General features: G+C 38.1%; 1 protein-coding gene across 2 annotated transcripts in view; it reads left to right on the forward strand.

Moving 5' to 3' along the window:
• LOC116726713 (breast cancer type 1 susceptibility protein homolog) overlaps positions 1-23,738 on the forward strand; it is a 45,817-nt gene that overhangs the window by 1,310 nt on the left and 20,769 nt on the right. For both annotated transcript variants that reach the window (XM_032573545.1, XM_032573544.1), the window contains exons 2-10: positions 20-134; positions 1,829-1,917; positions 2,007-2,060; positions 2,144-2,224; positions 2,305-2,393; positions 2,469-2,505; positions 2,587-2,711; positions 3,235-5,631; positions 23,580-23,653. In XM_032573545.1, the coding sequence (XP_032429436.1) occupies positions 69-134; positions 1,829-1,917; positions 2,007-2,060; positions 2,144-2,224; positions 2,305-2,393; positions 2,469-2,505; positions 2,587-2,711; positions 3,235-5,631; positions 23,580-23,653 (3,012 nt within the window). In that variant the 5' untranslated portion in view covers positions 20-68. The remainder of the gene's footprint in view (positions 1-19; positions 135-1,828; positions 1,918-2,006; positions 2,061-2,143; positions 2,225-2,304; positions 2,394-2,468; positions 2,506-2,586; positions 2,712-3,234; positions 5,632-23,579; positions 23,654-23,738) is intronic.

The following is a 23,738-nucleotide window of genomic DNA, read 5'->3' on the forward strand; positions in this document are numbered from 1 at the left end:
TGTGTTGCTTTACCACCAGGGATCAGCAGGGGGCGCTGTGTTGCTGCAGTAAAACGCAGTAGAAGAAGATGAGTTGCGGGAAAACTGAAGCGGATGAGCTTTATGTTGACGCCTACAAACTGTCAGAAAACAAGGTAATTTTACCTATAAACACTATACTATATTTTACAGAATAACACAATCTGCTTCTTTCGTTAATTTCCCGCGACGCCGAAGCGTTTGCGTTGACAATGTAGCGTTTTAACGTCGATGTGTTTGAAAAATGCTAGTTGTGTAACTAAATCCCGTTAAAAACATCCACATTAGCGAGTAGCTAGTTTCATGGTTAGCTTTAATATGAGTACCTGTTACCTCACCTGTTCGCTCTTTGCTATGCTATGATGCTATCTTAGCAACTGATAAGTTATCTGATGTAATAATCTTCTAAACTTTATGTTTCTCTTTGGCAGCTGTGTTTTTCTTTCAGATTTAGTTACAAATTAGTTTACAAATTAGCATTTTCTTGTAAACAAAAGGCACAAAAGCAGTTTCATTATTAGCTAAGCTAACAAACAAGACCACTGGTTAAGCAATAGAAAGATACTAACCTTTGTTTTTTAAATAATAACACCACGCAATCACAACTACGGTATTGTTCCAGTCCTCAAGGGCCGGTGTCCTGCAACTTTTAGATGTGCCTCTGCTGCACCACACCTGAATAGAATAACTAGGTCATTAGCAAAGCTCTGGAGAACTGATCTACACAAGGAGGAGGTAATTAAACCATTTCTTTCCAGTGTTTTGTACCTGTGGCACATCTAAAACCTGCAGGACAGTGGCCCTCGAGGACTGGAGTTTGACACCTGTGCAGGTAGTACATCAAGAATTATATGCAATTAAAAATATAGATAATCTAACAAAATAGGATGAGATTTTATTTTTTAAATATTGAATTTACTTACGGTATTGTCCATGTATGGGTAAGTATACAGAAAAAAAGAAACAACGTTAGAAAATATATATTTTTCAGCTTTATTACTTGCTTCATTGTCTAAATATTGCATTCAATCATTCATTAAACCATCTTCTTCAAGTCATAGGTTCAATAGTTCAATTAAATCCAGAAATACTTAAATGACCTGAAAGGGGAAATTAAATATTGGTATTACTATCAAAGGTTCTTCAAATAGTTGTAGGCTCTCCTGTAGTAGTTTGCATTGCAGCGGCTTTGAACAAACCTCTGACTGAAGACATTCGGTCTTTGTAAAGCAGTTTCATGGAGAGGATGCTCAGGGTTCTTCATAATTTTCTGGAAACAAAGTGAAATTTGTTCTTTTAGTTTTAGTTGATGCTTTAAATTTTGCATCTAGTACCTCCTTTAAGTCACTGTGCTAAACCTAATAATCTGCAGTTAAGATTTTTAATACATACTCTAAACTAACTCATCACTTTACATATCTGCTGGGGAACAATAGACATCCACAGTGAGCAAAGTTCACAAAAGTTGCATAACTTTACTGCCCACTAGGTGTTTTTCAAAGGCACGGTGTGGGACTGTCACCGTGCCTTTGAAAAGAAAAGATTGAGCTGTTATCAGTTTGGAGAATTTATTTGTATTATCTACATAAAACCGTTCACATAAAACTAGATTATGACTGTGCAGCAGTTTATGGAAGTAATTTGTAGAATACTTTCCTCAGTGTAACATAAAGGAGATATTAGCCAATCATTTATTTAATATTTTCAAAGCTGAAAAATCTCAAGCTGTATTTGTTAAGAGTTTACCGTCTTGCTTTAGAAGGGAGGTTTGCCTTATTGGTAGCAGGATCTTTTTTGTGATTTGTTGCAGCCTTTTAAAATCACTATGACGACCCCAAAAGCCACCGATGTCAAAAAGGGAATCTCAGTCCTCTGGGAAACTCTTCAATGTCCCATTTGGTGAGTATTTCTCAGAGCAGCAATAATTGTTTCTGATTTAAAAAGATTCCTCCAAATGCCATTTAGTTAGTGTCATTTTTTGCCTTCAGCCTGGATTTAATGTCTGCACCGGTTTCTACTAAATGTGATCACCAGTTTTGCAAGTATGAAACCTTTAATATGCTTTTCTTTGTTTAAAAATTCATAATTTCGTTTATTTATGGTCTTAAACTTTCTTCTTTGGCAGATTTTGTATTACTAAGCTTTTGGACAACTCCAAACAAAACAGAGCCAACTGCCCAGTGTGTAAATTCAAGATAACAAAAAGGTCAATAAGCTGAAAAACTCAAAATTCACCACAGTCACTAAAAGTCTGTTGTTATTATAACTTGCCATGTTATTCATTAGGAGCCTGCAGGAGAGCCCTGGGTTTCAGAGGCTTGTTGCAGGACTTCAGGAGATGATACAAGCATATGAACATGACACCTGCACAAACTGTGAGATCACAATTAACTGGAAGATTTGTTTGAATGAATTTACATTACAGTGTAATTTTTAAAATATATTTTCAGACTTTACTGGACTGCCACAGCAAAGAAAGAACACTAAGTAGGATCAACAGAAATTAAACAATAAGGTTTATATTGAGACGTTCAGCTAACATCTGTTTTTCTTTCTTTTTGGTGTCAGAAATACAGAAACAAGTAAAGATGCATGGGATTTATCATTTGGAGACCCATCTGGAATTGAACAGAACAATAAGGGAACTGAACACCGAAATGATTCTCCACAGTCCTGCTCCTCAACTGTAGCAGGTAAAAACTTCTCATGCATTTATTCAACTTAACTGCATCAAATCTGCCACATTAGTTTAAAGATATAATATATTTTATAATAAATATCAGGGTTTTTTTCTCATTTGGGATCAAAAGTTTACATAATAAATGGATAAATAAACCTTTTTTCTCTCTGTCTGAAGTTAAATCAGACTAAACTTCTTTTGTTTTAGGTCACAATTAGAATAATTTTTCCTATTTGCTAAATTCCACAACTTGTATTAATATTATTAACAATAATAATAATATACATATAATAATAATAATAGTAATATATTGCATAATAATAATATATTAATAGTTATATTAAAAATGGTCTCAAAACAATAATATAACTTCTGGGGCAATTTATTGTTCAGCAAAGTTTGTTATCAATATCGGCCCAAACTTTAACATCGGTTCATTCCTACTTAAAACCTTAGTTTGTCACTGGTCTAGGAATGAATTTCTGTTGTAGATTGAACACTGAATACTGAGTAAGTGTCTGCCTTGCCTTTTACAGCTCAGAATGGGTTTGCTCAGCTTATGGGACTTGAAGACTCTGCATCTGTAACAGCAGAAAACGAAGGCCTGGATAGCGGCCTGGGTGACATCCCACCAACATCTGACAAGAAAATGTCAGATAACTTGGAGCCAGAAACTGCAAATGTTGGAAAAAACGCAACGGATGCGTCTAAAAACAAAAGGCTGAAGCGCAAACCGGAGAAGGCCTCTAACTGTTTAGATTCAACTCAAGAGGAACCTGGTCAACAGAATGTCCGAAAGTCCTCTAGAAAGAAACAGAAAAATGATTTGGAGCACAACAAGATTCTTGAGCAGAAAAAGAAGAAAAGTTTGGAGAAAGTCGCTGAGTGGCTCCTCAAAGTTCCAGCCGAAGAAGAGCTGGAACTAGAGAAACCCCTCCACAGCGAAGACGATTCGGATAGCAGTTCGTCTTCGTCGATCCGGGACGTTGAGCCGCAAAACGTTGAATTGAATCCTAAGAGAAAACATCGTGGCAAAGCCATTGAAGAGCAGGTTTTTGGCGTCATCTACAAGCGAAGAGGAAGCAAAGTTACCGAGCCGCTAACGGCTAAAGAAATAGAAACTTGTAAAAGATTTTCAAAACTGAAGAAGAAAAACAATGTCCGCCTTTGTGAAGAGCGACAAACAGTAGAAAATGACACTGGCAGTGACTTTTTTAAAGAATTGGAACAGATGGCGGTCGAGGAAAAGGTTGAGGAAACTGTGGAGAAGTTGAACCAGAAAGTAAGCGACAAATATAAGGGGGAACACGAGGTTCCTGTTGCTGATTTCATACAACCGGAAACTACAGCACCAACGAGAAGGACTTGCAAAAGTCTGCATCAACCTGAGGGTGATTTACAAGAGCAGACTCAGTTGAAACCAAAAGGTACCGACAAGAAAAGTGATTGTCGGAAAGAAAAAAATTCAAAGTTAAGCAGAAAGAAACCAACTAAGGTGGCAAAACCTCTTGTGTTAGTCGAAGTTCAGGACAGGGAAACGAGTCCTAAACCCAGTGAAAGAGTTAAAGAAGTCGAAGTTCAAATAGAGACTTATCCCAGCAGCGAGGAACAGACAACTCCAGTCATGAAGAGCGCCAGAAAAAGCAGAAGGCTTCAGCTTTTTGTTGACGAGGTTCATGGAAGTCACAAGAAAACAACCAATAAAGTTACTGCAACTAAAACAGACGAAGTCGCTAAAAAGCAATCTGATGAAACAATGGATGCAACTCCATCTAAAAGTAGAAACCTTATGAAGGAAGCTAAAAGAAACAGATGTGTTACTGAGGAGGATATCGGAGTGATAGAAAATGTAGAAAAGAGAGAAAGAATGTCTTTGTCACAAGCTGAAGCAGAGGTACCCGAAGCACAAACGCTAGCTAAACCTGAATGTACTGTCTCTGTGGTCCCGAACTCCACAAGTCCAACCGATCCATCCATCGTAGGTCCGACGCTTGAAAGTGAGAAGCAGGAGAATAATCGCCCACCTGGCTCTCAGCAGGAGACATTTGCTAACGTTGAAGAGTACGAGGATGGCAAGAACGACAGTGAACTGGACACAGAGCAACTTCTCCAAAGCTTCAAAGCTTCCAAACGGAAATCTTTCCTTCTTGGAGACCCCAGCGCGAAGAGAAGTCGCAGTTTGGATGTGGAAAACGCTGAAGGGAGCCAACATAACTGTTCAAGCGCTGAACTATCAGAAAATATAAACCAGGTTTCAAAATCGACTTGTAGTGACGTGATTTCCCCTTCCAACTCGCCCAGTAAGATTAGAAAACCAGATCAAGCTCTACTGGACGCTTCCAATCCTGATGGGAACTGTCCATCCAGGAGCAACGTCGGCAGCGGTCTCAGTCCAAACAAAGTGGCAAAGTGTGACAGAGACAGTCCTCTGTCTGTCGTCCCTCAGGTCGTGGACTCTGGCCTCCGCTTCATAGCTGTTGAACAGGAAGCAGCAAACGCTTCCCAGGGCAACTACCTGACGGAGATCCCAGACAGCATTTCAAAATGTCCTTCGGATAACAAAACCGAGACAATTTTTGTTGGAGAGTCTTCTTTAACCCTGGACCAAGAGGTCAAGGAAGCCAACGGCAGCGGAGAAGTCAGCACTCAATCCTCCATCCAGACCAACCAGAAGAAGAAGAGGAAGACTCAGAGGCTGGAGTCTTCATCCGAGTCCAGCAGCTCATCTAAAGAGGAGTTACCGACTTTGGCGCAGATCTTTGGAACATCAGACCATCCTCAAGCTGAGATTAAACATCAGGGAGAAATCGGCGAAGCTAACAGATTGGAGGGAGTTGCTGAAGAACCACTGGGTCGTCCAGCTGGAAGTCTGACCCCAGATCAGCTCGACTCCAGCCAGGCATCCGTCGACTTGTTCGGCACACCGGAGGAAGGTGAGTAGCGGTTGTTAACTTTATTTATTGACAACAACAAATAAAGTCAACAACTTTATTTATTTATAGTTTTCCTTCAAATATAAGTATCAAAACTGGAGAATAGAATAGAATAGAATAGATAGCATTTATTGTCATTGAACAGAATTCAACGAAATTTCCATTGCAGCTCCCGTGCAAAAGGTCAAATATATACAGTATAAATAAGCAAACACACAATAATAATAATAACAATATATACAACTAAATTAACTAAAGGCACTCAACCATCCAAAGAAGTAGCAGCAGGTCCAATTATGGCAAAGTACAGATGATGTGACAGTGCAAAGTGCAGAACAATATGGCTGTGTGGGGGTGGGGGATATGTATGTGTGATTGCGAGGTTATGATATGTGTGGGAGGGGGGGGCGGCAGGGAGTAATGGCTCTGACGGCTGTGGGGAAGAAGTTGAAACTGAGTCAAACCACTCTGAACTACGACAGTGCTACGGCCATGCTAATTAAATAATAGTAATAGTGCGAGAATAAATTCGTACACGAATGAAGTCATAATTTTATGAGAATAGTCGTTATACAAGAAGGTCATAAAATTATGACTTTATTCTATTATTTCGACTTTATTTTTGCAATACTATGATTTTATTGTCGTGTTACTGAAACTTTATTCTCGTATTTCAAGTTTATTCGTCCAAGGTTTCATCCCGGTGGTTGGATGCTAGGACAGTCATTCATCCAGCATGATAAGTCTGGTGACCCGCCAGGCTTATCATACACTGGGGGAATCCCTGTTCTCATAATACTGATTTTATTCTTGTAGTAATACGATTTGATCATCAAATTATTTCAACTCTATTCTTGTAGTACTACAACTTTAATCTCGTAATTTTATGACTTGTTCTCATAACTTTCCAATTTTGATTATAATGGCAACTGTAAGTCAACATATTATAAATTTTTACAATACGAAATTTAACAACATGGCACATTATGTTAAATTAAGGCTTTTCTCTCTCAAGTAACAAATATGACAACTATTATTTATTTGAACTTCAACTAGTAAACTAGAAAAACAAAATTTCTGAAGAAATTTAGCCGGGGCCTGCCAAGGCGCGCCCGTCGGGCTTGGGCCCGGCGTCGTCACGCCACAAATTGGCGTCGACGCTAAAGAACGCCGCAACGTAATCAGTGGCACGCGGAGAACCACAAGAACGTTAAGCGAGGCGGACGTGCACCATTCAGTACGATTTAAAATGTTGTCAAGGCTTTTATTTTGGAAGTTTTGTTAAACTTCATTTCAAAGGGCCAAACTAATCCCATGCGTAATAGTCCTTGGGTTAAAATAGTTATATAATGCTCAAAACACAAGTAGCTGATGTAAAAATATTCAAGGCTTTTATTTTGAAATTTTCAGTATGCTCCATTTTAAAGTTCCGAACTAATCCCATGTGTAACAGTGCTTTGGATGAAAAAGTCATATACGGCCAAAAAAAGCAATTACGTCATGTAAAATATTCAAGGCTTTTATTTTGAAATTTTCAGTATGCTTAATTTTAAAGTTCCAAACTAATCCCATGTGTAACAGTGCTTTGGATGAAAAAGTCACATAAAGCCAAAAACAGCAATTACCTGATGTAAAAATATTCAAGGCTTTTATTTTGAAATTATTATTATGCTCCATTTTAAAGTTCCGAACTAATCCCATGTGTAACATTGCTTTGGATGAAAAAGTCATATACGGCCAAAAAGAGCAATTACGTCATGTAAAATATTCAAGGCTTTTATTTTGAAATTTTCAGTATGCTTAATTTTAAAGTTCCAAAATAATCCCATGTGTAACAGTTACTGAGTTAAATCAGTTATATACAGCCCATAGCAGCGGGTAGTTCTAAAGGCCAGTTCTCAGTCCTGATCTGTTTCAACTGAGGATAGATAGAACTACAGCGATGCGTATTTGTAGTTCAAATCAGCAGCCAATAGCCTCTTGAGTTCCGTTGCCATGGTAAATAATGGTCTCAGCAGGTGTGAGCTGTGAGTCATACATGCTCAAACACACAATTGTGTGTTTGAGCCAACACGGTTTACTGAAAAAAAGCATTGGAAACAAATCCTTCTTGTTCGGGAACCGTAATACATATTCGAAAAGCGTTTCGAGCGTATGAGAGGCCTATGTGTCTTCTGCGATAGTCCCGAGATTCATATCTGTACCTCACTCAGAGCATTTACAGTGATGAGAGAAAGAAATGTTGTGCCCAGATCTGAAATTCTATTCAAATACATGGGAGAGAGCCTCAGACAGCCTCAGAAAATCCTGTCGCATGACTTTGCTCTGAAGCACCGTGACAGAAAACCGTACGGTCTAGATAAATTTCGAAAACATTTTACCGGAGCAGACAGGCGTATCAATGTCAGGACCGATTGTGATACTAATCGTGCGATATTTGTGGGCGTGATGGCGATTTCAAAAATGATTTGGGCTGAAAAAGTTGTCTTCATCTCTCACTCTAAGCAGCCAGAGACGCACTCTAACTTTAGGAAAAATGAGAAACTTTGGGTCGCTTAGAGGCAAATTGTGGACAAACCGTAACTGGTATCGACGAGCCGTCTTCACTTTCGAAGAGATCACAGACGTATCTACAAAATGAAATTTGAATGGCATTTGTAGGTGAATTTGCGACGACACAGAAAATCCTCAAAAATAGGGTATTTCTAGGATTTTTCCCATTGACTTATAATGGGGTTTTTTTCGTAGTTTTTTGCGAATTATGTCGCCACGTTAAGCCCAAATCCCACCAGAAGTAATAGCTGGAATGGCGTGAATTTTCTGCAGGTTTTGATACCTCATTTGTAGGTGTGCACCAAGCGGTATGAGCCGCATTAACGGTTACGGAAGAAAAATAAAGAAGAACTAGAAAATTTCGGAAGAAATTTAGCCGGGGCCTGCCAAGGCGCGCCCGTCGGGCTTGGGCCCGGCGTCGTCACGCCACAAATCGGCGTCGACGCTAAAGAACGCCGCGACGTAATCAGTGGCACGCGGAGAACCGCAAGAACGTTAAGCGAGGCGGACGTGCACCATTCAGTACGATTTAAAATGTTGTCAAGGCTTTTATTTTGGAAGTTTTGTTAAACTTCATTTCAAAGGGCCAAACTAATCCCATGCGTAACAGTCATTGGGTTAAAATAGTTATATAATGCTCAAAACACAAGTAGCTGATGTAAAAATATTCAAGGCTTTTATTTTGAAATGTTTGTTAAGCTTCATTTCAAAGCGCCAAACTAATCCTATGTTTATCAGTGCTTTGGATGAAAACGTCAAATAAAGCCAAAAAGAGCAGTTACGTCATGTAAAAATATTCAAGGCTTTTATTTTGAAATTTTCAGTATGCTTCATTTCAAAGGGCCAAACTAATACCATGTGTAACAGTGCTTTGGATGAAAAAGTCAAATAAAGCCAAAAAGAGCAATTACGTCATGTAAAAATATTCAAGGCTTTTATTTTGAAATTTTCAGTATGCTTCATTTCAAAGGGCCAAACTAATACCATGTGTAACAGTGCTTTGGATGAAAAAGTCAAATAAAGCCAAAAAGAGCAATTACGTCATGTAAAAATATTCAAGGCTTTTATTTTGAAATTTTCAGTATGCTTCATTTCAAAGGGCCAAACTAATACCATGTGTAACAGTGCTTTGGATGAAAAAGTCAAATAAAGCCAAAAAGAGCAATTACGTCATGTAAAAATATTCAAGGCTTTTATTTTGAAATTTTCAGTATGCTTCATTTCAAAGGGCCAAACTAATACCATGTGTAACAGTGCTTTGGATGAAAAAGTCAAATAAAGCCAAAAAGAGCAATGACCTGATGTAAAAATATTCAAGGCTTTTATTTTGAAATTTTCATCAAGCTTAATTTTAAATTGCCACACTAATCCCATGTGTAACAATTGCTGGGTTAAATCAGTTATATACAGCTCAAAAGAGCAATTTTCTGATGTAAAAATATTCAAGGCTTTTATTTTGAAATTTTTGTTAAGCTTCATTTCAAAGGGCCAAACTAATCCCATGTGTAACAGTTACTGAGTTAAATCAGTTATATACAGCCCATAGCAGCAAGTAGTTATAAAGGCCAGTGAAGTCCTGATCTGTTTCAACTGAGGATAGATAGAACTACAATGATGCGTATTTGTAGTCCAAATCAGCAGCCAATAGCCTCTTGAGATCCGTTGCTATGTTAAATAAGTTTCACACCAAGGTGTGAAGTGTCAGTGAGACAGCCTGAGAGCCTCAGAAAATCCTGTCGCATGACTTTGCTCTGAAGCACCGTGACAGAAAACCGTACGGTCTAGATAAATTTCGAAAACATTTTACCGGAGCAGACAGGCGTATCAATGTCAGGACCGATTTTGATACTAATCGTGCGATATTTGTGGCCGTGATGGCGATTTCAAAAATGATTTGGGTTGAAAAAGTTGTCTTGATCTCTCACTCTAATCAGCGAGAGAAGCCCTCTAACTTTAGGAAAAATGAGAAACTTTGGGTCGCTTAGAGGCAAATTGTGGACAAACCGTAACTGGTATCGACGAGCCGTCTTCACTTTCGAAGAGATCACAGACGTATCTACAAAATGAAATTTGAATGGCATTTCTAGGTGAATTTGTGACGACACAGCAAATCCTCAAAAATAGGGTATTTCTAGGATTTTTCCCATTGAGTTATAATGGGGTTTTTTTCGTAGTTTTTTGCGAATTATGTCGCCACGTTAAGCCCAAATCCCACCAGAAGTAATAGCTCCAATGGCGTGAATTTTCTGCACGTTTTGATACCTCATTTGTAGGTGTGCACCCAGCGGTATGAGCCGCATTAACGGTTACGGAAGAAAAATAAAGAATTATAATAATATTAAAGAGACACTTTGTTGGGTGTAGAGTAATAGGTTCCTGCCATTGCTTTGCATGGCAGGCCCCAACTAGAAAATTTCGGAAGAAATTTAGCCGGGGCCTGCCAAGGCGCGGCCATGGGGTTCGGGCCCGGCGTCGTCACGCCACAAATCGGCGTCGACGCCAAAGAACGCCGCTACGTAATCAGTGGCACGCGGAGAACCGCAAGAACGTTGAGCGAGGCGGACGTGCACCATTCGGTACGATTTAAAATGTTGTCAAGGCTTTTATTTTGGAAGTTTTGTTAAACTTCATTTCAAAGGGCCAAACTAATCCCATGCGTAATAGTCCTTGGGTTAAAAAAGTTATATAATGCTCAAAACACAAGTGGCTGATGTAAAAATATTCAAGGCTTTTATTTTGAAATTTTCAGTATGCTTCATTTCAGAGGGCCAAACTAATCCCATGTGTAACAGTGCTTTGGATGAAAAAGTCATACAAAGCCAAAAACAGCAATTACATGATTTAAAAATATTCAAGGCTTTTATTTTGAAATTTTCATTACGCTTCATTTTAAAGTTCTGAACTAATACCATGTGTAACAGTGCTTTGGATGAAAAAGTCAAATAAAGCCAAAAAGAGCAATTACATGATGTAAAAATATTCAAGGCTTTTATTTTGAAATTATTATTATGCTCCATTTTCAAAGTTCCAAACTAATCCCATGTGTAACAGTGCTTTGGATGAAAAAGTCACATAGAGCCAAAAACAGCAATTGCCTGATGTAAAAATATTCAAGGCTTTTATTTTGAAATTATTATTATGCTCCATTTTAAAGTTCCGAACTAATCCCATGTGTAACATTGCTTTGGATGAAAAAGTCATATACGGCCAAAAAGAGCAATTACGTCATGTAAAATATTCAAGGCTTTTATTTTGAAATTTTCAGTATGCTTAATTTTAAAGTTCCAAACTAATCCCATGTGTAACATTGCTTTGGATGAAAAAGTCATATACGGCCAAAAAGAGCAATTACGTCATGTAAAATATTCAAGGCTTTTATTTTGAAATTTTCAGTATGCTTAATTTTAAAGTTCCAAACTAATCCCATGTGTAACAGTTACTGAGTTAAATCAGTTATATACAGCCCATAGCAGCAGGTAGTTCTAAAGGCCAGTTCTCAGTCCTGATCTGTTTCAACTGAGGATAGATAGAACTACAGCGATGCGTATTTGTAGTACAAATCAGCAGCCAATAGCCACTTGAGTTCCGTTGCTATGGCAAATAATGGTCTCAGCAGGTGTGAGCTCTGAGCTCTGAGCTGTCAAACACACAATTGTGTGTTTGAGCAAACACATTTTACTGAAAAGAAGCATTGGAAACAAATCCTTCCTGTTCGGGAACCGTAATACATATTCGAAAAGCGTTTGTAGCGTATGACAGTTCAATGTGTCTTCTGCGATAGTCCCGAGATTCATATCTGTACCTCACTCAGAGCATTTACAGTGATGAGAGAAAGAAATGTTGTGCCCAGATCTGAACCGAGATGGGCTGTCACTCTAATTTGAAGAAAAATGAGAAACTTTGGGTCGCTTAGAGGCAAATTGTGGACAAACCGTAACTGGTATCGACGAGCCGTCTTCACTTTCGAAGAGATCACAGACGTATCTACAAAATGAAATTTGAATGGCATTTCTAGGTGAATTTGTGACGACACAGCAAATCCTCAAAAATAGGGTATTTCTAGGATTTTTCCCATTGACTTATAATGGGGTTTTTTTCGTAGTTTTTTGCGAATTATGTCGCCACGTTAAGCCCAAATCCCACCACAAGTAATAGCTCCAATGGCGTGAATTTTCTGCACGTTTTGATACCTCATTTGTAGGTGTGCACGCAGCGGTATGAGCCGCATTAACGGTTACGGAAGAATAAAGAATATTAAAGAGACGCTTCTCTCCGACAATAGTAATAGGTTCCTGCCATTGCTTTGCATGGCAGGCCCCAACTAGAAAATTTCGGAAGAAATTTAGCCGGGGCCTGCCAAGGCGCGCCCGTTGGGCTTGGGCCCGGCGTCGTCACGCCACAAATTGGCGTCGACGCTAAAGAACGCCGCAACGTAATCAGTGGCACGTGGAGAACCGCAAGAACGTTAAGCGAGGCGGACGTGCACCATTCAGTATGATTTAAAATGTTGTCAAGGCTTTTATTTTGGAAGTTTTGTTAAACTTCATTTCAAAGGGCCAAACTAATCCCATGCGTAACAGTCATTGGGTTAAAATAGTTATATAATGCTCAAAACACAAGTAGCTGATGTAAAAATATTCAAGGCTTTTATTTTGAAATGTTTGTTAAGCTTCATTTCAAAGCGCCAAACTAATCCCATGTGTAACAGTGCTTTGGATGAAAAAGTCAAATAAAGCCAAAAAGAGCAATTACATGATGTAAAAATATTCAAGGCTTTTATTTTGAAATTTTCAGTATGCTTCATTTCAAAGGGACAAACTAATACCATGTGTAACAGTGCTTTGGATGAAAAAGTCAAATAAAGCCAAAAAGAGCAATTACGTCATGTAAAAATATTCAAGGCTTTTATTTTGAAATTATTATTATGCTCCATTTTAAAGTTCCGAACTAATCCCATGTGTAACAGTGCTTTGGATGAAAAAGTCATATAAAGCCAAAAACAGCAATTACCTGATGTAAAAATATTCAAGGCTTTTATTTTGAAATTATTATTATGCTCCATTTTAAAGTTCCGAACTAATCCTATGTTTATCAGTGCTTTGGATGAAAAAGTCATATAAAGCCAAAAAGAGCAATTACATGATGTAAAAATATTCAAGGCTTTTATTTTGAAATTTTCAGTATGCTTCATTTCAGAGGGCCAAACTATTCCATTGTGTAACAGTGCTTTGGATAAAAAAGTCACATAAAGCCAAAAAGCGCAATTACCTGATGTAAAAATATTCAAGGCTTTTATTTTGAAATTATTATTATGCTCCATTTTAAAGTTCCGAACTAATCCCATGTGTAACATTGCTTTGGATGAAAAAGTCATATACGGCCAAAAAGAGCAATTACGTCATGTAAAATATTCAAGGCTTTTATTTTGAAATTTTCAGTATGCTCCATTTTAAAGTTCCAAACTAATCCCATGTGTAACAGTGCTTTGGATGGAAAAGTCAAATAAAGCCAAAAAGAGCAATTACGTCATGTAAAAATATTCAGGGCTTTTATTTTGAAATTTTCAATATGCTTAATTTTAAAGTTCCAAACTAATCCCATGTGTAACAGTTACTGAGTTAAATCAGTTATATACAGCCCATAGCAGCAATTAGTTCTAAAGGCCAGTTCAGTCCTGATCTGTTTCAACTGAGCGGTCCACTATAGATAGAACTACAACGATGCGTATTTGTAGTCCAAACCAGCAGCCAATAGCCTCTTGAGATCCGTTGCTATGGCAAATAATGGTCTCAGCAGGGTGTGAGCTCTGAGCTCTGAGCTGTCAAACACACAATTGTGTGTTTGAGCAAACACATTTTACTGACAAAAAGCATTGGAAACAAATCCTTCCTGTTCGGGAACCGTAATACATATTCGAAAAGCGTTTGGAGCGTATGACAGGTCAATGTGTCTTCTGCGATAGTCCCGAGATTCATATCTGTACCTCACTCAGAACATTTACAGCGATGAGAGAAAGAAATGTTGTGCCCAGATCTGAACCGAGATCGGCTCTCACTCTAATTTGAGCAAAAATGAGAAACTTTGGGTCGCTTAGAGGCAAATTGTGGACAAACCGTAACTGGTATCGACGAGCCGTCTTCACTTTCGAAGAGATCACAGACGTATCTACAAAATGAAATTTGAATGGCATTTCTAGGTGAATTTGTGACGACACAGAAAATCCTCAAAAATAGGGTATTTCTAGGATTTTTCCCATTGACTTATAATGGGGTTTTTTTCGTAGTTTTTTGCGAATTATGTCGCCACGTTAAGCCCAAATCCCACCAAAAATAATAGCTCCAATGGCGTGAATTTTCTGCACGTTTTGATACCTCATTTGTAGGTGTGCACCCAGCGGTATGAGCCGCATTAACGGTTACGGAAGAAAAATAAAGAATACTAGAAAATTTCGGAAGAAATTTAGCCGGGGCCTGCCAAGGCGCGCCCGTCGGTCTGGGCCCGGCGTTGTCACGCTACAAATCGGCGTCGACGCTAAAGAACGCCGCGACGTAATCAGTGGCACGCGGAGAATCGCAAGAACGTTAAGCGAGGCGGACGTGCACCATTCAGTATTATAAAGTAAGTATATCAGCTAAAATCAGCAGAAACGCTAATGTTAGCGTCATTGCTTTCATCAGTATGTGGGAAATCACTAGGATATTTTCTGTAATTGATTTACTCCATTCAGTATACTAAACATTGCTAAAAAGTAAAATAAATAGCTAGCTTATTGAAGCTAAAATGCTAACGCTAATGAACCTTGTTACTAAACAGTTCAATGCTCATAAACTGCAGGAAGGCAGTTCATTAGCATTTACCTAATGATTGTCACAAATATAAATTTTCAATAACGCACACACAACATATTACAGTTTAAAAATATATATTGACCTTATGTTAAAGATTTCTACAAACTTTTTACAGGTAAAGTTTACAATGAACCAAAATTACAACATTTAAAGAATACCATAAATTTAAGAATCTAATGTCTCTGCAATAAAAAGAAATTGCTATCTTTTTTATTTTTAAACAACACCTCATATTGTTAAATAACTGATTTTATGTATTCAAGTTTTAAATATTACATTTGAGTTTGCATGGATGTAAAATTACTGCTCAGTTTAAAAATTACAGTATTTTTAAACTGAGCAGTTTAAAAATATGCTCAGTATTTTTAAACTGCTCAGCTAAACTTCGCTCTTTAGCTCGTTAGCTTGTCGATGTTTCAGTTTTATTCGCTGGGAAAATTATTCTTTGTCTGCTTTGAAGATAAGCAGACAAATAATAAAAAACAAGTTTTGATATTAACTCTCAACTTCATTCACAAAACTTTTTCGTTATTTATTACGCAACGAACATGCATTTCACATAAGAACAAAACAATGAGGTGACGTTGCCTGTCCTTGAACACAAAGCTGATCCCTCTTCACCCTGTCACCAACTCACACACATCCTCATTGTGTTGTGTTCTGTAAATAAACAAAACACAAGCAAAATCAATAAACTATATGCATATTCCAGTATACTGAGTTTTGGTTTTACATTCATTCTATTTAAATGTAGTTTGTTTGTGCTTACCAATGTTTTCTGGCCGGATGTCAGGCACCGTTTTCCCCTGGTCAGTTCGTCGATGTCTGGTTTTAGTTCTATTCTGTGGCAATCCGCAAAACGGCGTGTAGGTTTTCGTCAGTAATGCGCGATCTGTGCTTGGTCTTGTTTAAAGTCATTATTGAAAACATCTCTTCGCACAGATAGTTGCTTCCAAATGTGGACAAAACACGAGCTGCATGGAGTCGAAGCTGCGGCATCAAATCAGGGGGCAGGAGACGGTAAAAGTCCTCGATTGAAACATCACGGGACTTCGCTCTTTAGCTTCTTACCTTGTCGATGTTTCAGTTTTATTCGCTGGGAAAATTAATAATCAGCTTGAGGTGACTCTGCTGCACTCTAGTGGCGAGAAGCCGTAATGTTGGTTGGTAAGAATCGGAAGGCATTATGGGATATGTAGTTTGTAGTCAATTCGTGCTCAAAACCTATTTTAAGTCAATCAATGGGGCTGTAAAACGGTGGTAGGGGGGAGAGGGCCACATAAAATGACGTAGCCGGCCACATGTGGCCCGCGGGCCTTGAGTTTGACACATGTGCAATAGAGGATCTATCTGCTGCTCATGCAAAACAGTCTATTTTAATCCCATGTGTAATAGTCATTGGGTTAAATCAGTTATATAATGCTGAAAACGCAAGTAGTTGATGTAAAAATATTCAAGGCTTTTATTTTGAAATTTTCAGTATGCTTCATTTGAAAGGGCCAAACTAATACCATGTGTAACAGTGCTTTGGATGAAAAAGTCAAATAAAGCCAAAAAGAGCAATTACATGATGTAAAAATATTCAAGGCTTTTATTTTGAAATTTTCAGTATGCTTCATTTCAAAGGGCCAAACTAATACCATGTGTAACAGTGCTTTGGATGAAAAAGTCAAATAAAGCCAAAAAGAGCAATTTTCTGATGTAAAAATATTCAAGGCTTTTATTTTGAAATTTTTGTTAAGCTTCATTTCAAAGGGCCAAACTAATACCATGTGTAACAGTGCTTTGGATGAAAAAGTCAAATAAAGCCAAAAACAGCAATTACCTGATGTAAAAATATTCAAGGCTTTTATTTTGAAATTTTCATCAAGCTTAATTTTAAATTGCCACACTAATCCCATGTGTAACAATTGCTGGGTTAAATCAGTTATATAAAGCTCAAAAGAGCAATTTTCTGATGTAAAAATATTCAAGGCTTTTATTTTGAAATTTTTGTTAAGCTTCATTTCAAAGGGCCAAACTAATCCCATGTGTAACAGTTACTGAGTTAAATCAGTTATATACAGCCCATAGCAGCAATTAGTTCTAAAGGCCAGTTCAGTCCTGATCTGTTTCAACTGAGCGGTCCACTATAGATAGAACTACAGCGATGCGTATTTGTAGTCCAAACCAGCAGCCAATAGCCTCTTGAGATCCGTTGCTATGGTAAATAATGGTCTCAGCAGGGTGTGAGCTCTGAGCTGTCAAACACACAATTGTGTGTTTGAGCAAACACGTTTTACTGACAAAAAGCATTGGAAACAAATCCTTCCTGTTCGGGAACCGTAATACATATTCGAAAAGCGTTTGGAGCGTATGACAGTTCAATGTGTCTTCTGCGATAGTCCCGAGATTCATATCTGTACCTCACTCAGAGCATTTACAGCGATGAGAGAAAGAAATGTTGTGCCCAGATCTGAAATTCTATTCAAATACATGGGAGAGAGCCTCAGACAGCCTCAGAAAATCCTGTCGCATGACTTTGCTCTGAAGCACCGTGACAGAAAACCGTACGGTCTAGATAAATTTCGAAAACATTTTACCGGAGCAGACAGGCGTATCAATGTCAGGACCGATTTTGATACTAATCGTGCGATATTTGTGGGCGTGATGGCGATTTCAAAAATGATTTGGGTTGAAAAAGTTGTCTTGATCTCTCACTCTAATCAGCGAGAGAAGCACTCTAACTTTAGGAAAAATGAGAAACTTTGGGTCGCTTAGAGACAAATTGTGGACAAACCGTAACTGGTATCGACGAGCCGTCTTCACTTTCGAAGAGATCACAGACGTATCTACAAAATGAAATTTGAATGGCATTTCTAGGTGAATTTGTGACGACACAGAAAATCCTCAAAAATAGGGTATTTCTAGGATTTTTCCCATTGACTTATAATGGGTTTTTTTTTGTAGTTTTTTGGGAATTATGTCGCCACGTTAAGCCCAAATCCCACCAAAAATAATAGCTCCAATGGCGTGAATTTTCTGCACATTTTGATACCTCATTTGTAGGTGTGCACCCAGCGGTATGAGCCGCATTAACGGTGACGGAAGAAAAATAAAGAAGAAACTTAAAGAGACGCTTCTCTCCGACAATAGTAATAGGTTCCTGCCATTGCTTTGCATGGCAGGCCCCAACTAGAAAATTTCGGAAGAAATTTAGCCGGGGCCTGCCAAGGCGCGCCCGTTGGGCTTGGGCCCGGCGTCGTCACGCCACAAATTGGCGTCGACGCTAAAGAACGCCGCAACGTAATCAGTGGCACGCGGAGAACCGCAAGAACGTTAAGCGAGGCGGACGTGCACCATTCAGTATGATTTAAAATGTTGTCAAGGCTTTTATTTTGGAAGTTTTGTTAAACTTCATTTCAAAGGGCCAAACTAATCCCATGCGTAACAGTCATTGGGTTAAAATAGTTATATAATGCTCAAAACACAAGTAGCTGATGTAAAAATATTCAAGGCTTTTATTTTGAAATGTTTGTTAAGCTTCATTTCAAAGCGCCAAACTAATCCCATGTGTAACAGTGCTTTGGATGAAAAAGTCAAATAAAGCCAAAAAGAGCATTACATGATGTAAAAATATTCAAGGCTTTTATTTTGAAATTTTCAGTATGCTTCATTTCAAAGGGACAAACTAATACCATGTGTAACAGTGCTTTGGATGAAAAAGTCAAATAAAGCCAAAAAGAGCAATTACATGATGTAAAAATATTCAAGGCTTTTATTTTGAAATTATTATTATGCTCCATTTTAAAGTTCCAAACTAATCCCATGTGTAACAGTGCTTTGGATGAAAAAGTCAAATAAAGCCAAAAAGAGCATTACATGATGTAAAAATATTCAAGGCTTTTATTTTGAAATTTTCAGTATGCTTCATTTCAAAGGGACAAACTAATACCATGTGTAACAGTGCTTTGGATGAAAAAGTCAAATAAAGCCAAAAAGAGCAATTACATGATGTAAAAATATTCAAGGCTTTTATTTTGAAATTATTATTATGCTCCATTTTAAAGTTCCGAACTAATCCCATGTGTAACAGTGCTTTGGATGAAAAAGTCATACAAAGCCAAAAACAGCAATTACATGATGTAAAAAATATTCAAGGCTTTTATTTTGAAATTATTATTATGCTCCATTTTAAAGTTCCAAACTAATCCCATGTGTAACAGTGCTTTGGATGAAAAAGTCATATACGGCCAAAAAAAGCAATTACATGATGTAAAAATATTCAAGGCTTTTATTTTGAAATTTTCAGTATGCTTCATTTCAGAGGGCCAAACTAATCCCATGTGTAACAGTGCTTTGGATGGAAAAGTCAAATAAAGCCAAAAAGAGCAATTACGTCATGTAAAAATATTCAGGGCTTTTATTTTGAAATTTTCAATATGCTTAATTTTAAAGTTCCAAACTAATCCCATGTGTAACAGTTACTGAGTTAAATCAGTTATATACAGCCCATAGCAGCAATTAGTTCTAAAGGCCAGTTCAGTCCTGATCTGTTTCAACTGAGGATAGATAGAACTACAGCGATGCGTATTTGTAGTCCAAACCAGCAGCCAATAGCCTCTTGAGATCCGTTGCTATGGCAAATAATGGTCTCAGCAGGGTGTGAGCTCTGAGCTGTCAAACACACAATTGTGTGTTTGAGCAAACACGTTTTACTGACAAAAAGCATTGGAAACAAATCCTTCCTGTTCGGGAACCGTAATACATATTCGAAAAGCGTTTGGAGCGTATGACAGGTCAATGTGTCTTCTGCGATAGTCCCGAGATTCATATCTGTACCTCACTCAGAACATTTACAGCGATGAGAGAAAGAAATGTTGTGCCCAGATCTGAACCGAGATCGGCTCTCACTCTAATTTGAGCAAAAATGAGAAACTTTGGGTCGCTTAGAGGCAAATTGTGGACAAACCGTAACTGGTATCGACGAGCCGTCTTCACTTTCGAAGAGATCACAGACGTATCTACAAAATGAAATTTGAATGGCATTTCTAGGTGAATTTGTGACGACACAGAAAATCCTCAAAAATAGGGTATTTCTAGGATTTTTCCCATTGACTTATAATGGGGTTTTTTTCGTAGTTTTTTGCGAATTATGTCGCCACGTTAAGCCCAAATCCCACCAAAAATAATAGCTCCAATGGCGTGAATTTTCTGCACGTTTTGATACCTCATTTGTAGGTGTGCACCCAGCGGTATGAGCCGCATTAACGGTTACGGAAGAAAAATAAAGAATACTAGAAAATTTCGGAAGAAATTTAGCCGGGGCCTGCCAAGGCGCGCCCGTCGGGCATGGGCCCGGCGTCGTCACGCCACAAATCGGCGTCGACGCTAAAGAACGCCGCAACGTAATCAGTGGCACGCGGAGAACCGCAAGAACGTTAAGCGAGGCGGACGTGCACCATTCAGTATTATAAAGTAAGTATATCAGCTAAAATCAGCAGAAACGCTAATGTTAGCAAAATCAATAAACTATATGCATATTCCAGTATACTGAGTTTTGGTTTTACATTCATTCTATTTAAATGTAGTTTGTTTGTGCTTACCAATGTTTTCTGGCCGGATGTCAGGCACCGTTTTCCCCTGGTCAGTTCGTCGATGTCTGGTTTTAGTTCTATTCTGTGGCAATCCGCAAAACGGCGTGTAGGTTTTCGTCAGTAATGCGCGATCTGTGCTTGGTCTTGTTTAAAGTCATTATTGAAAACATCTGTTCGCACAGATAGGTGCTTCCAAACGTGGACAAAACACGAGCTGCGTGGAGTCGAAGCTGTGGCATCAAATCAGGGGGCAGTAGACGGTAAAAGTCCTCGATTGAAACATCACGGGACTTCGCTCTTTAGCTTGTTAGCTTGTCGATGTTTCAGTTTTATTCGCTGGGAAAATTAATAATCAGCTTGAGGTGACTCTGCTGCACTCTAGTGGCGAGAAGCCGTAATGTTGGTTGGTAAGAATCGGAAGGCATTATGGGATATGTAGTTTGTAGTCAATTCGTCCTCAAAACCTATTTTAAGTCAATCAATGGGGCTGTAAAACGGTGGTAGGGGGGAGAGGGCCACATAAAATGACGTAGCGGGCAACATGTGGCCCGCGGGCCTTCAGTTTGACACATGTGCAATAGAGGATCTATCTGCTGCTCATGCAAAACAGTCTATTTTAATCCCATGTGTAATAGTCATTGGGTTAAATCAGTTATATAATGCTGAAAACGCAAGTAGTTGATGTAAAAATATTCAAGGCTTTTATTTTGAAATTTTTGTTAAGCTTCATTTCAAAGGGCCAAACTAATACCATGTGTAACAGTGCTTTGGATGAAAAAGTCAAATAAAGCCAAAAACAGCAATTACCTGATGTAATAATATTCAAGGCTTTTATTTTGAAATTTTCATCAAGCTTAATTTTAAATTGCCACACTAATCCCATGTGTAACAATTGCTGGGTTAAATCAGTTATATAAAGCCAAAAAGAGCAATTACGTCATGTAAAAATATTCAAGGCTTTTATTTTGAAATTTTCAGTATGCTTCATTTCAAAGGGCCAAACTAATACCATGTGTAACAGTGCTTTGGATGAAAAAGTCAAATAAAGCCAAAAAGAGCAATTACATGATGTAAAAATATTCAAGGCTTTTATTTTGAAATTTTCAGTATGCTTCATTTCAGAGGGCCAAACTAATCCCATGTGTAACAGTGCTTTGGATGAAAAAGTCATACAAAGCCAAAAACAGCAATTACATGATTTAAAAATATTCAAGGCTTTTATTTTGAAATTTTCATTACGCTTCATTTTAAAGTTCTGAACTAATACCATGTGTAACAGTGCTTTGGATGAAAAAGTCACATAAAGCCAAAAACAGCAATTGCCTGATGTAAAAATATTCAAGGCTTTTATTTTGAAATTATTATTATGCTCCATTTTAAAGTTCCGAACTAATCCCATGTGTAACAGTGCTGTGGATGAAAAAGTCATATACGGCCAAAAAGAGCAATTACGTCATGTAAAATATTCAAGGCTTTTATTTTGAAATTTTCAGTATGCTTAATTTTAAAGTTCCAAACTAATCCCATGTGTAACAGTCATATACGGCCAAAAAGAGCAATTACGTCATGTAAAATATTCAAGGCTTTTATTTTGAAATTTTCAGTATGCTTAATTTTAAAGTTCCAAACTAATCCCATGTGTAACAGTTACTGAGTTAAATCAGTTATATACAGCCCATAGCAGCAGGTAGTTCTAAAGGCCAGTTCTCAGTCCTGATCTGTTTCAACTGAGGATAGATAGAACTACAGCGATGCGTATTTGTAGTCCAAACCAGCAGCCAATAGCCTCTTGAGATCCGTTGCTATGGTAAATAATGGTCTCAGCAGGGTGTGAGCTCTGAGCTCTGAGCTGTCAAACACACAATTGTGTGTTTGAGCAAACACGTTTTACTGAAAAGAAGCATTGGAAACAAATCCTTCCTGTTCAGGAACCGTAATACATATTCAAAAAGCGTTTGTAGCGTATGACAGTTCAATGTGTCTTCTGCGATAGTCCCGAGATTCATATCTGTACCTCACTCAGAGCATTTACAGCGATGAGAGAAAGAAATGTTGTGCCCAGATCTGAACCGAGATGGGCTGTCACTCTAATTTGAAGAAAAATGAGAAACTTTGGGTCGCTTAGAGGCAAATTGTGGACAAACCGTAACTGGTATCGACGAGCCGTCTTCACTTTCGAAGAGATCACAGACGTATCTACAAAATGAAATTTGAATGGCATTTCTAGGTGAATTTGTGACGACACAGAAAATCCTCAAAAATAGGGTATTTCTAGGATTTTTCCCATTGACTTATAATGGGGTTTTTTTCGTAGTGTTTTGCGAATTATGTCGCCACGTTAAGCCCAAATCCCACCACAAGTAATAGCTCCAATGGCGTGAATTTTCTGCACGTTTTGATACCTCATTTGTAGGTGTGCACCAAGCGGTATGAGCCGCATTAACGGTTACGGAAGAATAAAGAATATTAAAGAGACGCTTCTCTCCGACAATAGTAATAGGTTCCTGCCATTGCTTTGCATGGCAGGCCCCAATTAAAGAGACGCTTCTCTCCGACAATAGTAATAGGTTCCTGCCATTGCTTTGCATGGCAGGCCCCAATAAAGAAACACTTTCTCCGACAATAGCAATAGGTTCCTGCCAGTGCTTTGCATGGCAGGCCCCAATAAAAATGTGGTGCGATATGGTGAAAGAAATCAAATAGGATTCATGATTTTAATGAGATGCTTTAATTAATTTTATGTGAATGTTATTTTTAGACTAAATCTATAGACTTTCTGCAATGAGACCCACAGATTTTTAATGGAGACATTTTATTTTACTACTAACTACGACATTTTATTTTACAACTAAAATGTTGATAATTATTGTTCTTATATTAGAAAAATCTGAGTTGGCTCTAATCAGTGTCATAACTTTGTAAAACATGATTAAGAACTGTCTATAAAAGATTGACTATTTCCTTTCTGCAGGTGACGCCCCTGAAAACTGCGTCGGCGTTTGCTTTGAATCGTCACAATTCTCAAGCGAAGTTCTTGTTACTCAGGTGAACGCAGTTTATTTTGTCTGTCTCTTTCTCATCAGTCAAAAGAAGAAAGATAAAAAAATCGATTGGCATGAACAGGTTTTAA

The sequence above is a fragment of the Xiphophorus hellerii genome, chromosome 10 (genome assembly GCF_003331165.1).
Source record: "Xiphophorus hellerii strain 12219 chromosome 10, Xiphophorus_hellerii-4.1, whole genome shotgun sequence".
In the NCBI taxonomy this organism is placed as follows: Eukaryota; Metazoa; Chordata; class Actinopteri; order Cyprinodontiformes; family Poeciliidae; genus Xiphophorus; species Xiphophorus hellerii.